This window comes from Sinocyclocheilus grahami, unplaced genomic scaffold (genome assembly GCF_001515645.1).
Source record: "Sinocyclocheilus grahami isolate Dianchi unplaced genomic scaffold, SAMN03320097.WGS_v1.1 scaffold231.1, whole genome shotgun sequence".
NCBI classification, from domain to species: Eukaryota; Metazoa; Chordata; class Actinopteri; order Cypriniformes; family Cyprinidae; genus Sinocyclocheilus; species Sinocyclocheilus grahami.
The window spans coordinates 200303-216253 of NW_015505410.1; the positions used below are offsets into that span (position 1 = coordinate 200303).

General features: G+C 38.9%; 1 protein-coding gene across 3 annotated transcripts in view; it reads left to right on the top strand.

Moving 5' to 3' along the window:
- The window catches only part of LOC107597370 (mannosyl-oligosaccharide 1,2-alpha-mannosidase IB-like), a 45937-nt gene that overhangs the window by 11705 nt on the left and 18281 nt on the right, over positions 1-15951 (top strand). For 2 of the 3 annotated variants that reach the window (XM_016288394.1, XM_016288395.1), the window contains exon 3: positions 12113-12371. In XM_016288394.1, the coding sequence (XP_016143880.1) occupies positions 12113-12371 (259 nt within the window). Of the gene's footprint in view, positions 1-12112; positions 12372-13044; positions 13264-15951 lie in introns of those variants that run through there. The other variant, XM_016288393.1, reaches the window with a different exon arrangement.

The window sequence follows — 15951 nt, forward strand, 5'->3', positions numbered from 1 at the left end:
GTGTGTGTGTGTGTGTGTGTGTGTGTGTATATATATATATATATATATATATATATATATATATATATATATGTATGCGTGTATGTATCACCAGCAAAGTCACGATACGTATTACGATACGGGACTGCACTGAATTTCATCTCAGCAGAATTTGGTAAAAGGCCGTTTACTGCATACTATAGGGCCATTGCTATATTGGCAGAACAGGCACTTGACCTCTGCATTATGAAGGGCCTCCATAACTGAACCACAGTACAATATAGGTTATGGTATATGTTTCGTGTTTACATTGGGCACTCCCCACCAGGTACAATATTCTGATTGTGTGTGTGTGTGTGTGTGTGTGTATATATATATATATATATATATATATATATATATATATATATGTATGCGTGTATGTATCACCAGCAAAGTCACGATACGTATTACGATACGGGACTGCACTGAATTTCATCTCAGCAGAATTTGGTAAAAGGCCGTTTACTGCATACTATAGGGCCATTGCTATATTGGCAGAACAGGCACTTGACCTCTGCATTATGAAGGGCCTCCATAACTGAACCACAGTACAATATAGGTTATGGTATATGTTTCGTGTTTACATTGGGCACTCCCCACCAGGTACAATATTCTGATTGTTTGTTTTGATTGATTGTTTGTATTCTGATCTTGTTTTTAAGCCCATAAATAATAATGTACTCATTCTAATATATAAAAATCATCTTAACATTGCTGGTAGTTATCATTGCACAAATCAACACACTCTCTATGTTTAAAAAAATAAAAATTAGAAGTTCTAAACTAATGCGCTGTCTTCACTGTATCTCACGCGCGTGTTTTAGTCACACAAAAATCAGATCACGCTGCACGCGCACACAGACCAACTTTTTAGCACTGCCCCTCAATTTGATCAATAAAACAGCATTATCGCTGAAGAACTACATTATCTTTCTCAACAAGGAGCTGGTAACATCGTCGTTTCTAAAGCAATTAAAGCCACAGCTTCATTGTTAATCGAGAAACGCGGCAAAACGGTGGTAATTCATACATACACAACCTCTCTCTCTCTCGTAAACGAACACTTGATGAATTACACTTTTCTGAGAATAGAATATCAAAGTGGAGATCGCTAAACTGCAACCTAGCCGGTGTTTTCAGAAAGCCAGCACTTTTATCCACAGTGGAGAGAGCGCACGTACACATGGTTGCCAGGTTGACAAAGATAAGCAATACACTTAGCAGATAATTCCGAATTCCGTAAGTGTGAAGATCTGTTTTGGGGATTTCTTATCTTTATATCAGCCAACCCCGGTGTGTGTGTGTGTGTGTGTGTATATATATATATATATATATATATATATATATATATATATATGTATGCGTGTATGTATCACCAGCAAAGTCACGATACGTATTACGATACGGGACTGCACTGAATTTCATCTCAGCAGAATTTGGTAAAAGGCCGTTTACTGCATACTATAGGGCCATTGCTATATTGGCAGAACAGGCACTTGACCTCTGCATTATGAAGGGCCTCCATAACTGAACCACAGTACAATATAGGTTATGGTATATGTTTCGTGTTTACATTGGGCACTCCCCACCAGGTACAATATTCTGATTGTTTGTTTTGATTGATTGTTTGTATTCTGATCTTGTTTTTAAGCCCATAAATAATAATGTACTCATTCTAATATATAAAAATCATCTTAACATTGCTGGTAGTTATCATTGCACAAATCAACACACTCTCTATGTTTAAAAAAATAAAAATTAGAAGTTCTAAACTAATGCGCTGTCTTCACTGTATCTCACGCGCGTGTTTTAGTCACACAAAAATCAGATCACGCTGCACGCGCACACAGACCAACTTTTTAGCACTGCCCCTCAATTTGATCAATAAAACAGCATTATCGCTGAAGAACTACATTATCTTTCTCAACAAGGAGCTGGTAACATCGTCGTTTCTAAAGCAATTAAAGCCACAGCTTCATTGTTAATCGAGAAACGCGGCAAAACGGTGGTAATTCATACATACACAACCTCTCTCTCTCTCGTAAACGAACACTTGATGAATTACACTTTTCTGAGAATAGAATATCAAAGTGGAGATCGCTAAACTGCAACCTAGCCGGTGTTTTCAGAAAGCCAGCACTTTTATCCACAGTGGAGAGAGCGCACGTACACATGGTTGCCAGGTTGACAAAGATAAGCAATACACTTAGCAGATAATTCCGAATTCCGTAAGTGTGAAGATCTGTTTTGGGGATTTCTTATCTTTATATCAGCCAACCCCGGTTGTGTTCCTCTGCGGCCAGATTAAACCTTGCTGTAGCCTATATATTATGCTCTATGCTTGTTTGTTTTTTTGAAACCTCGCACTTTTCTACTCCATTTTAAACTGTTCTTGTATTCACCAGGATCAGGAAACAGTCCTCCATAAAATGTGCTGCACACATCACGTTTGGGTCGAACTGTTGTGGAACAGTGTTGTAAATACAACTTAACCACTGATTTCTAGTCGTGTCCTCTTTTGGAAGGTCAAACAAAGTAGTTTCGCTTTCAAAACGAAACACAGCGCCACACACGGCGGCCTTGACTGAGCGGAGGCCGGAGGCCTGCGGGCTAGAGTGAGTGGCAGCCGGCGGGCTTGCGGCAACCACATGTGACGACCCCGGGCTGGACTCCGCTTCGTCCACGGTGAAAGCCGATCCGGCGATCCACAGCATGAAGTTGATGTCTTTCCTCAGCGACCAGCACGGATCAGCTCTAGGCATGACGAGGCGGATATCGTCCTCTTTTGGAAGACCAAACAAAGTGGTTTCGCTTTCACAACGAAACACACAGTGCCTTCACGACATGGCGGCAGCAACAATACTACAGCGAGAATAAAAGTTATGCTGCCTTTCTTTGCGTGAACATTTGGGCGGCCTTATGCAAATCTTCCCACATCGTTACGTAGACGTGGGGGCGTGTTAGAACGAGCCATTTTAAGTAGGCGTGGTTAACTCTGAAAGGGGTCATATGATGCGATTTTAAATTTTTCCTTTCTCTTTGGAGTGCTACAAGCTCTTGGTGCAAAAAGAACATCTGTAAAGTTGCAAAGACTAAAGTCTCAAATGCAAAGGGATATTCTTTATAAAAGTTAAGTCAACCACGCCTACCTAAAACGGCTCATTCTAACACGCCCCCACATGTCTACATCACGATGTGGGAAGATTTGCATAAGGCCGCCTTGCAAATGTTCACGCAAAGAAAGAAGGCGTAACATTTATTCTCGCTGTAGTATTGTTGCTGCCGCCATGTCGTGAAGGCACTGTGTGTTTCGTTGTGAAAGCGAAACTACTTTGTTTGGCCTTCCAAAAGAGGACGATATAAGCTTTGTCATGCTTGGAGCCGATCCGTGCTGGACGCTGAGGAAATGCATCATCTTTGCGCTGTGGATCGCCGGATCGGCTTTCACCGTGGATGAAGTGGAGTCCAGCCCGGGGTCGTCACATGTGGTTGCCGCAAGCCCGCCGGACGCTCCTTCGTTGAATCCACCGGCCGCGCCGTTCTCAAGCCCACCCGCCTCCGCTCACTCTAGGCCGCCCGCTGCCCTCCGCTCACTCTAGCCTGCCGTGTGTTTCGTTGTGAAAGCGAAACTACTTTGTTTGGCCTTCCAAAAGAGGACACGACTAGAAATCAGTGGTTAAGTTGTTTTTACAACACTGTTCCAGAACAGTTCAATCCAAATATTCAGATGTGTCCAGCGCATTTTATGGAGGACTGTTTCCTGATCCTGTTAGAGTAGACTACAGTGCCGGCTGTTCTGACTCACAGACTGTAAGTACATTTTTTTTTATCTTTAAAGAATTTGCCACTGACGATTCAAACACGAGTTTTGAGCAGTGTAGAGTAGCACTTGTTTATCATTTCTCCGATCACAAATGCAGAAATGGTTTTATGTTTACACGGCACGATGCAACGCAACAAGTAAAAAGACAGTATAAGTCATTATAATCCGTAATTATGTCCCCACTGAATACAACAAATGCCTCGTTTATAATGGGTTTTAATGTTTTTGTCTCGTCGCTCCGGCTGGACAGGGCATCACAGTATGGTAAGGGGCATAACATTTCCATCACACGCTTGAGGTATTCGGCCAATCACAACGCACTGGAGAGCTGGCCAATCAAAGCACACCTCGCTTTTCAGACCGATGAGCTTTGTAAAAATCAACGCTTTTCAGAAAGGCGGGGCATAGAGGAGAAACAATGTACAGTATGTTGAAAATTATGTTTTTTGAACCTTAAACCGCATAAACATTATATGTCATTGCGTGTCATTATAATTATCGCGTTGGCTCATGTGGTTTGTTTCTCGCTTCAGAAATGTGATGTAATACCTGGTAAGGGAGCATAGTGAGCATCGATGCTCCCTAGTTTTTGCGGTGCATTGCGGGATTTTTTTCAGGGAGCGAATGTTCCAATGCACTCGAATGTTTTTGTGAATGAGACAGCCCTTAAAATGGCCAACTCCCTGATCAGTGCTCTGACTACTGAACTAGGGAGTTGATTGAGATGCACCCATTTGCTTCTGGTTTGGTTTTTCCATTAAAGTGATTAAAAATGACAGTCCACTGTGCACAGCTGTCCGTCCTCATGACGCAGCTTTACATCAAATAGGACTGGAATGGAAGACATGGAAGTCAGAAAGGAGATTTGTTTTTAAAACGAGACATGAAAAATGTAGGAAGGAATTTAGAGAAGCTCCGCTTCGCTCAATTGCTGTCCACTTAAAGGCTGTAGTCAGACCTGTATGCATCATTTGATACCAGGAGGCTGTTACTCCCCAGAGCAGCTTCAAGCTGGGACTGATACATTAAGAAACCGCCACACAGTGTTGTCTTTGAACTCTTGAAAGGCAAGATGGGCTGAGAAAGTGAGGGATGGTGGAAGAAGGCCCTTCCTGAACTATATATTGGAAATGAGTTTCTGACCTTATTTTTTAAATTTCTGTGAAATGGGCCAGTAGCCACGTGGCTCCACAGGTGTAGGTGGTATTTTGTTGAAAATTAGCTCAGTTCTCTAGGGGATTGCATGCAGGTATGTTTACAAACATTTGCTGGCACTGTGGATCTGTACTAAATTAAATACTAATGGAAAGCACATACAGTCAGCTGTTTTATTAGTGGGCAAGTTAAGCAGTGTGTTCCTCTTGTTCCTTAATAACAGTGCTGAATACTTCAAGTTCTCCACGATGATACAGATTTCTATCAGTGTGTCTCCATGATCGCGTGTACTGATGGTCGGTACGTGCAAATTGAATGTGGACAGGAGGAGAGTTCAGCTTCGCTGGAGATGCGCGATCGACAAACTTTGAACTCGTGATTTCAAACTATACTGCGCTTTATCCATTTGCCCACTGTCATATTAATGACATTTTCACTAGTGCCAGACCGATATGGGTTTTTTGGGGGCCGATGCTGATACCGATATTAGGGAGTAAAAAAGACCGATGCCGATATTATCGGCCGATATGAGCCTGTCGCCGATATATCGAATACCTAAATCTTCACTCTGGGCGACTAAATGATGTATAATATTAGCCAATGGCTAATAAATAATTAGAATTTACTCGCCAGTGTGTGAGTTGGAGGCTGAGTATAAGTTTAGCACAGATATATTTTCACTCGCCAAACACTCTGACTGAGCGCTTCAGAGTTTCACTCTCCGTCAAGCGATCTGTGCTATTTATCGTTTCATCTCAATGGATGCGCAGCGCACCTGTTTGTGTATTTGGCGTAACGTAAACTCTAGTGTGAATGCGCACGACTCGCTGATACTTTCGCTCACACGCTCAAAGTGAGAGAGAGAGCGAGAGAGTCTTACATAACATGCAGAATTGATGTGATACATGTAAACGATATTCTTTGTTGTATTTTCCTGTCAAAATAACGGAGTTCCTTTGGAATTCTTCAGCTTTTAAGAAATGCCGGGTTTTCCGGTAGTGGGCGGAACTAATGCGCAAATGACAATCTCATTGGCTGGTGCTCACCTATTATCGTCCCTGTTTTGATTTCAGCAAATCAGTTCGAGCGAACGCACACAACCTAATTAATATTCATGAATCCAGAAGCTTGTTAATCCTTGGTGCGCTTTATATTGTTTTTATTAGTAGAATTCGTATAATAATAATAATAATAATATCTTATCAGTATTATTGGTAGTTTTTCTTCTTAAATGTTTTTACAGGAACACCGAATGACTAAAAAAGCACCAGTCCTAAGTTCATGGTGTGTGTGTTGGCTGTACAGCTTGTATAACAGTGTAAATTTGCTGTCCCCTCAAAATAACTCAACTTCTTTGGTCGACCATGGCGAGGCCTGTTCTGAGCTGTATGGTCTTGGCCACCGTGCTGCAGCTCAGTTTCAGGGTCTTAGGAATCTTCTTATAGCCTACGCCATCTTTATGTAGAGCAACAATTATTTTTTTCAGATCCTCAGAGAGTTCTTTGCCATGAGGTGCCATGTTGAACTTCCAGTGACCAGTATGAGCGAGTGAGAGCGATAACACCAAACTTAACACACCTGCTCACCATTCACACCGGAGACCTTGTAACACTAATGAGTCACATGACACCGGGGAGAGAAAATGGCTAATTGGGCCCAATTTGGACACTTTCACTTAGGGGTGTACTCACTTTTGTGGCCAGCGGTTTAGACATTAATGACTGTGTGTTGAGTTATTTTGAGGGACAGCAAATTTACACTGTTATACAAGCTGTACACTCACTACTTTACATTGTAGCAAAGTGTCATTTCTTCAGTGTTGTCGCATGAAAAGATATAATAAAATATTTACAAAAATGTGAGGGGTGTACTCACTTCTGTGAGATACTGTGTATATATAAGTATTTTAGTTTGGCGAGTAAACAAAAAATTTTACTAGCCAATGGCAATTCAATTGAGAGGGTTGAACTTGAATTAAGAAATTAAACAAGGAAACTGTGTTGGGCAAGCAAGACACTGCCAAACCAACAGGGGCAGGTTTATGCAGGAAGCACAGCTTTTCCAAATGTAAACATCTAAAATGAATAAATAATAATAATTAATTATATTATTTTTTCACAAACTCTGTGACTCTCAGAACATTCGTATACATGTATGTGTGTCTGTGAATATTAAACTGCAAAAAGACGATTTAAACACAAATGTTCTGTTTACATGTTTACATTTGGAAAAGCTGTGCTTACATCCCTAAACAGACTCAAACCACCACCGCACCGTCTATTGGACTGCAGAAAGATACTAACTTTTCAGTCTGCTACTTTACTGACTGTACTGACAAACTATGCTGACACCGTGTCTGCGCCGCAACAGGACGCGACAAAGCGACCGTTGAGAATCATTTGAACTTTGTGTCAGCACGTCATAAATAGAACAAGGCATCAGTTTACAATATACACCGTATGTGCGCCGTGCGATGTGAAGTGACCGATGTGATAAGCATGAGTTCTGGGCCACGGCGCGGCCGGTATAAACACCAGTCCAGCCGCGATCAGCTCCGGTGGCCGTAACACAGGCTTTAATGCACCGCAGATGCGTGTGGTGATGCGCAGATCAGCTCTAGTCTTTAACGTCACTGAATCTGCTGTTAAAAATGAGCCATCCATTCATCATCATATGCAAAACTAAGAATTAAAATCATTGTAATGTGACGATCAAATATAGGTGCGGGCGGGTGGCGGGCGGATTATTTAAGCAGCGGACTTGGGTGAAGTTTGAGCTCATCCGCGCATCTCTACGCTACACTGACCTAGGGGCCCGTTCTTCGTACGTCGCTAACTCAGTTAGCTGGATTTGATTGTTGACGATTTGGCATGATCTTGGATTGTTGTCTTACACACATGCTATACAGATAATGTAGAGTCATGCATTAATTTGAGTGATGACAGCTATTATGGGAGTGGCTTGGTTGAGCGCAGGAGATGCAGATAACATGATCTTGACCCTTAAGAAACTTTAATTTAATGCGGTCACATAACAAATCTGTTCAAATATAAAATTAAATGAATTGCTAATTACTACATTGAAATAAAAATTTAAAGCCTATACAAATATTAGAAATCGTGAATATAAATAATTAGGAATCATGTAAAAAATGTAAATAAAATAAAAACAGTGCACATTTCATTTATCTATTATAACATTCTTGTAGTTTTGTTCACTTGACTGTTTCCTTATAGAAGTCCCAAAATTTGTCAAGTTTTTCATCAGGTGTCTTTTTTAAGTATATGATGTCATTACGTTGCGGTCTTGTCACCAGCCAATTGCTGCATTGCTGATCGTGGTTTCGAGTATCGATACAGAACCCCTTTTAAACCAACGCATGAACACGCAATTATCTCATAACTCAATCCAGCCATACTATTCATCAACAGCAGGTGTGTTCGAAGAACCGAATTAGCCAGATCCTGATTAGTGCGATGATATCATCTTGGATGTGACATTTCATCTCGGATTTAATAAGCGACATACGAAGAACGGGCCCCTGGGTTGCCAGTAGCAAACAATGGAGCGCGCTGGACAAACTAAGTAATTACACCATTCAGAAGCATTTAATCTGCGTTATATGTTCTGTAAAAAAAATGTTCATATCGGCGGCATATTTGGCAATACTGATATATCGGCGACATAAAATGCGTCCATAAAATGCATTGCTGTTCTGTTGTAAGTGATCTTAAAGAGTCCTAAATGCATCTACTTTCGGAAGGCCAAATAAAGTCCTTTTGCTTTCGCCTAGAAACACACAGCGTCTCTCTGACATGGCTGCTTCAACACTAACTGCGGTTACTGAAACCACGCCTTCTTTCTTTGTGTGCACATTTGGGCGCATTATGCAAATATTTCCACATAGTGAGGTAGATATGTGGGGGAGTGTTAGAATGAGCCGTTTTAGGGGGGCGTGGCAGAGTCTTAACTTTGATAAAGAATATCTCTTTGGTTTTGAGACTTTAGTCTTTGCAACTTCAGGGATCGTATCTATGCACAAGCAGCTTGTAACACTCCAAAGAGAAAGGAAAACTTGAAATCGCATCATATGACCCCTTTAAATACTAAAGTATGGATGGATGTATGGATGGGCGGGCTTTATATTGGCCATCGGTCACCCTGCTTTCTAAGATATCGGCATCAGCTGTCAAAAACCAATATAAGTCGACCACTAATCCTGATCAAAGCCTAATGACGGGGCTGAGGAATGGGTCTGTCTGAGATGGATTGGGTCTACTGAGGCATACAGAATTAATCTGCTATACTAGAATGAGAACCTGCTTTACACCCGGAGAGCCACACACAGGGGATAACAGCTCCAAAAGTGCTTCTGGACCCATTCTGCTGTCGACAGAATTTGGTGTACTTCTACGATAAGCCCTCACTAGTGAAGCAGCTGAGGTTTGAAGGTGGATGTGTGGGTAGGTTAAAAATATAATTTTACTGTATTTTAGTTTTTGCTTGACTATGAATGCTTGACTGCGATGGTTGAAATTATGGTACTTTTCATTTAAGCCATTTCAGAGCAAATAGCTATTACTGTAAAAAAAATGCTTACTATATTTATCAAACAAGACATATATATATGTATATATATATATATATATATATACATGGAGCACTTTTACTTGGAGCTCATATAATAACTTATATAAATACTTTCCAAAGAATATTCCAGTTAGAGCTTGTTGGGAACATTGTAAGTTGGTTCACATAATGCCTGGAAATTATGGAATTTCTCCTGAAAAGTAGGACTGCACGCAATGGATTGAGCTAAACATGTTAATGCAGCCACACTTTGATTTGCCCTGGACTGACTTTGTCTCAGTTGGGGTAATTGATTCAGACAAATGTTGACATGCTTCTAATCGCATGTTTGACATTATAAGCCTTCCATGAAATCACCTAGACTCTAACTTAGCTTTGAGAAGCCTTTCAAAGAAAGAGAGAGAGATAATGCAGCCAAAAAACAAAAATCCAAAAGAATTATGTGAGAGGGGGCCAGTAGTTGCAGGCTGAGATTTGTAGGTAAATCCATTATAGTGGAGCGTTACCATAGACATTAGATGTCTTTACTCTAATGCAGTGCAGAGTGTTATTGGTGTTTACTGTCATTAGCGAGGCCCTTTGCTCTCATGTCCCTCGCAAGGAGCCACTAGTGCCCACATTTTTCCAGTTCATGCACGTCCCTGTTTGCAGACTAGCCCTTTAACCCGCGCATCAAAAATGTGCACATCAGCACTCAGTAATGCTTTACTGTAATTAAAGTTCTTATCCTCCAATATAACGATGCTAGTGTTCGTCGTATATATCTTTTAAGCTAATGAAGCACAATGATGCAAAATAGTGGCTAAATATTATCAATAATAAACTATGCACTTAAGTAAAGCATTGAAATGAATGTTAAAACCGCATAGATTAGCAGATGTTTTGTCGGTCTTCCCCACTCAGTCTTACTGTCACCTGGCGAACGTTTCCAGGCCGTAAATAACAATGAGTGAACCAGTCTGAGATAACCCGCGTCGCCCCAGCATATCACTGTCTGTGTCACTGTATCCACCTGACCTCTTTTCCTTACAATCCCCTCCTGCTCTCTCTTTAGGCTGGTGTGCTTCATTGATTCACAGGACCTAAAAATCTTCTATATAGGACCTTTATTCTTCTTTATGTGTGTGTGGCATCAGATTATGTTACTTTGTGGCTTGTGTTATATGATGAGTCTCTTGTGCGTTCTCCCACACTCCACCCCCTTAATTGCTCTTAACTACATGCATACTAATGAAAATAATATTGTTGTAACACATTGTTTCTTTTAATACAATTTTAGTACCACTTATTACAAAGCATTCTGGGAATGATTTCTGAATAACCGCCGGTAATTATGGTAATTTAAGTCACGGAGTCCAAGTACATATGGTAAACACTCTGTTCATTATAAGTCGAACACGAATGGAAGTAATGATTTGCGGTTCACTCATTTAGTCAAATGCTTATTCAAAAACTACTGATTCAGTATAATGTTCTTTAGAATGATCTAAACCGATGAATCTTTCTGTCTTGTATGAGTTTCTGACTTGTATGCTGCATATTTGTTTTTTCGTTTTCTGTCAGCAAAGTCAATGCAATTGAAAGACATATATGCCTGTTTTATTTTCTTTGTTTTATTTCACAGTCTTCTCTGGCTCTTTTAACCCATCACATTTGATTCAGACTGCAAGCTTGTAATGTATGAATATAATTTATTTTGCTTTGGAGCTGTAGATTTAGCAGAGGTGCAGAAACAGGCTCAGCGTCATTATATAAGCTGATGTTGAGATGCTCTATGTTTTTCATTTGCAGAAGAAATGCCTGTGAGTAGATTGTCTGCCTCATCATAGAAGCTGTGAGCAGTGTAAAAGTCTGTGATTATTGTCCCTGCAGTCATATCTCCATTCTTCCCCTGACTGGAAGATTTATAACAGAACCCTAAGATATTTTTACGAGTTGATTATAAACCTATGTTGGTTTGTTGGAGAGATTGATGAGGTTTGTTTGTTGTTAATGTACTGTCCTCTGTGGGAGGAGTTAATTTCTTCCTTCAGTGTATATTTGTATAAAATACAATTAATCCAAAATAAAGTTTAAAATAAGTTTATTTTAATATTTTTTTTTTTTCTGTGATGACAAATCTGAATTTTCAGTCTTCAGTGTCACATGATCCTTCATAAATTTGTATGTTTTAATGATTTTTATGTGATGGTTTGGTACAAAAATATTTATTTTAAAGGAAAATAAATACCTTTGTCAGTTTTTTAAATCCAAGGTCTTGCTAAATAAATTTATTAATTTCGTAAAAAAAATTAATTTTACTGACCCTAAACTTTTAAACAAGCCATGGATGTGTGTATGTGTAAAATTATACTAACAATTTATATAATATTTATACTAATATTTATATTAACAATTTATATAACATTTTATAAAACATTTTATATAAATAAAATATAGACTGGCTCCTACACTATATATATATATTTTTAAAATGGCAATTAAAGTTACTCTTTACTGATATATTTCACTGTGTGCTTGCAGAGAAGAAGAGGAGAGCCTTCGTGACAAGATCCGGGCAGATCATGAGCGGGCACTGCAGGAAGCCAAGGAAAAGCTCCGCAAATCCAAAGAGGAGCTGAAGGCAGAGATCCAGACAGAGAAGACCAAGGTAGCCGAGGACCTGAAGAAGAAAGATGGACCCAAACCACTGCCTCCAGTACCTATGCCCAAACTGGTAGGGGTCAATAATGGTGACCCAGGGGACCCTGACACCAAGGAAAAGAGGGACAAAATCAGAGAGGTGAGAGGAGTGTGTGTGTGTGTGTGTGTTTACATGCTTTAAACTTGCGAGCACACTCTACCTTCTAGTGTTTGCTACTCCTGTAGATGTATTCTCTCTCTGTAGTGCTTTGGTTGGAGATGAACGGAAATTGTTTTGTTTTGTTTGTTTTTAAATTGAACAGTTTTTGGCCATTTAATCTGTTGCATATTTAATCAAACCAGGCTCTTCACAGGTATACAGTGGGGCAAAAAAGTATTTAGTCAGCCACCAATTGTGCAAGTTCTCCCACTTAAAAAGATGAGAGAGGCCTGTAATTTTCATCATAGGTATACCTCAACTATGAGAGACAAAATGGGAAAAAAAAATCCAGAAAATCACATTGTAGGATTTTTAAAGAATTAATTGGTAAATTCCTCTGTAAAATAAGTATTTGGTCATCTACAAACAAGCAAGATTTCTGGCTCTCACAGACCTGTAACTTCTTCTTTAAGTCTTTTTAAGTGGGAGAACTTGCACAATTGGTGGCTGACTAAATACTTTTTTTCCCCACTGTAATTATCAGCTTTTGAAAATGGGTTGCAATCTTGGATGAGAATAATTCTGAGAGAGTTATAGCCACTGGCTGATTCGTTTTAAATGCTATTACAGATTTCCACTGATGTAATGCAGAGTTTGATTTTCATTCTTCCAGATGTACCACAAAATTTGTCTTACTGTGCGAGATCTGTTCCCAAATGAAGCAGATGTCTATTGGAGTTGGAGTTAGAGTTGTTTGCTAAGGCAGGCATTACGGCTCCAATTCTCATACTCAGGGTTTGGGATTTCTTGCGTCATTCATTTTACGGACACGAATAATATTCAAACCTACTTGACTTTTAATATTGATCAAGTTTAATGTGTTTTAGTTGGCGGTGACACTTTAAGACCTCTTACATAAAGCTCAACAGCCTGTGGGCTGCAGATGATGAGTCAGCACAGCTTGCAGTAAATGCCATTATTTTCACTTTCAAATTGCTGCTTGTCTCTAATGAGCCCATAAACCTGGAAATAAATGTTTTCTTTTGTTTAGTACTTTTTCTCCCCACATAAGTGTGTGTGATTGAAAGTGATGGTTATATCCCAGGAGTAATTGGTGTCTGAGTGTAAACTGAGATGATTGTTGCAGTAGAGCTTTTCACCGTGCAGCTAAACTGTCTAATGTCTTCTGTAAATCCCAGGTTAAGTCATTTTTAACTCATGTAGTTTTGAAAGAAACCAACCAATTTTAACCTGTTATCAAAAACTGCTCTGTTGTCATCCAAAATGCTATCCACCCTGCACAGTCTCCCTTCCTCAGTTCCTGATCAAAAACACTACTGTGATTACTTGTTGAGAGTTAAACAGGCATTCAGTAGTTCTTTAGCTAGTATTAGCATTGCCCTAATTAAAGTCACTTGAATCAGCTAATCAATGTCTTCAGACTCACTAGAAACTTCCAGGCTTGTGTGTTGAAGTTGGTTGGAAGTTGGAACTAAACTTTGTTGACCTGTTGGCCCTCCAGGAGCAGGATTGGACACCCTTGGTGTACACCATAAAGTGCTGCAGTGATGACATACTTTTGTAGGCCAACCTGGAAGTTAACAGCACCCTGGTTCCTTCGATTAAAAAAAACAATAGGATTTTCCATTGGCTTTTGGATTTTTGCTGGAAATAATCTCTGCGACCAACAAAAATGTATTATCCTTACACGCTTCGTTCATCATAATCTTCACAAATTAACATAAAATGTATGAATTTCTGCTGCCGCTGAAAAACATATGTAAACTGTTAGGGTTTGCTGGTGTGTTTCATGATCTTCTTCAGCCTGCAGCTGTAAAAGGAAAATATAAGTAAAGCAATGGACTGAGTCTGACCAAATGCAACATTAGATCATTGACATCAGCTATAATATAACTTTTCAGTAAATAACAAACCTCAGCTTTTATAATACATTTTGATAAGATTACATATATTTCAAGTCAAGTGTATATCAAATAGATGGACACTGTAGTATTAAAAACACTTTACAATAAGATTCCATTTGTTGGATAACATGACCTATCAATAAACAATAGTTATATAGTTATATAATTCTTCTTCTTGGGGTTAATTAAAAAAATTTACTAATACATAAAATCAGTTCAATCTGTTAAAAGTATTTAATGCACAATGAACAAACATGAATGATCAAGTGTTTGTATTAAATAACATTCAAAAACATTAATGTTGTAAAAAATATATTGTTCACTCACTGTAAGTTGATGTTAGATAGTCTATACAGGAGATAAAATTTGACTGTACTTTCATTTAATCCAAACTGTGTACATATTTAGTTATCTATACCGTGCAGCTAAACTGTCTAATGTCTTCTGTAAATCCCAGGTTAAGTCATTTTTAACTCATGTAGTTTTGAAAGAAACCAACCAATTTTAACCTGTTATCAAAAACTGCTCTGTTGTCATCCAAAATGCTATCCACCCTGCACAGTCTCCCTTCCTCAGTTCCTGATCAAAAACACTACTGTGATTACTTGTTGAGAGTTAAACAGGCATTCAGTAGTTCTTTAGCTAGTATTAGCATTGCCCTAATTAAAGTCACTTGAATCAGCTAATCAATGTCTTCAGACTCACTAGAAACTTCCAGGCTTGTGTGTTGAAGTTGGTTGGAAGTTGGAACTAAACTTTGTTGACCTGTTGGCCCTCCAGGAGCAGGATTGGACACCCTTGGTGTACACCATAAAGTGCTGCAGTGATGACATACTTTTGTAGGCCAACCTGGAAGTTAACAGCACCCTGGTTCCTTCGATTAAAAAAAACAATAGGATTTTCCATTGGCTTTTGGATTTTTGCTGGAAATAATCTCTGCGACCAACAAAAATGTATTATCCTTACACGCTTCGTTCATCATAATCTTCACAAATTAACATAAAATGTATGAATTTCTGCTGCCGCTGAAAAACATATGTAAACTGTTAGGGTTTGCTGGTGTGTTTCATGATCTTCTTCAGCCTGCAGCTGTAAAAGGAAAATATAAGTAAAGCAATGGACTGAGTCTGACCAAATGCAACATTAGATCATTGACATCAGCTATAATATAACTTTTCAGTAAATAACAAACCTCAGCTTTTATAATACATTTTGATAAGATTACATATATTTCAAGTCAAGTGTATATCAAATAGATGGACACTGTAGTATTAAAAACACTTTACAATAAGATTCCATTTGTTGGATAACATGACCTATCAATAAACAATAGTTATATAGTTATATAATTCTTCTTCTTGGGGTTAATTAAAAAAATTTACTAATACATAAAATCAGTTCAATCTGTTAAAAGTATTTAATGCACAATGAACAAACATGAATGATCAAGTGTTTGTATTAAATAACATTCAAAAACATTAATTGTAAAAATATATTGTTCTCTAACTGTAAGCTGATGTTAGATAGTCTATACAGGAGATAAAATTTGACTGTACTTTCATTTAATCCAAACTGTGTACATATTTAGTTATCTATACCTGCTAGAGTTATCCAGCCAAGAATAACAACTAACCAACTAACTTAGCTAAAAAAAA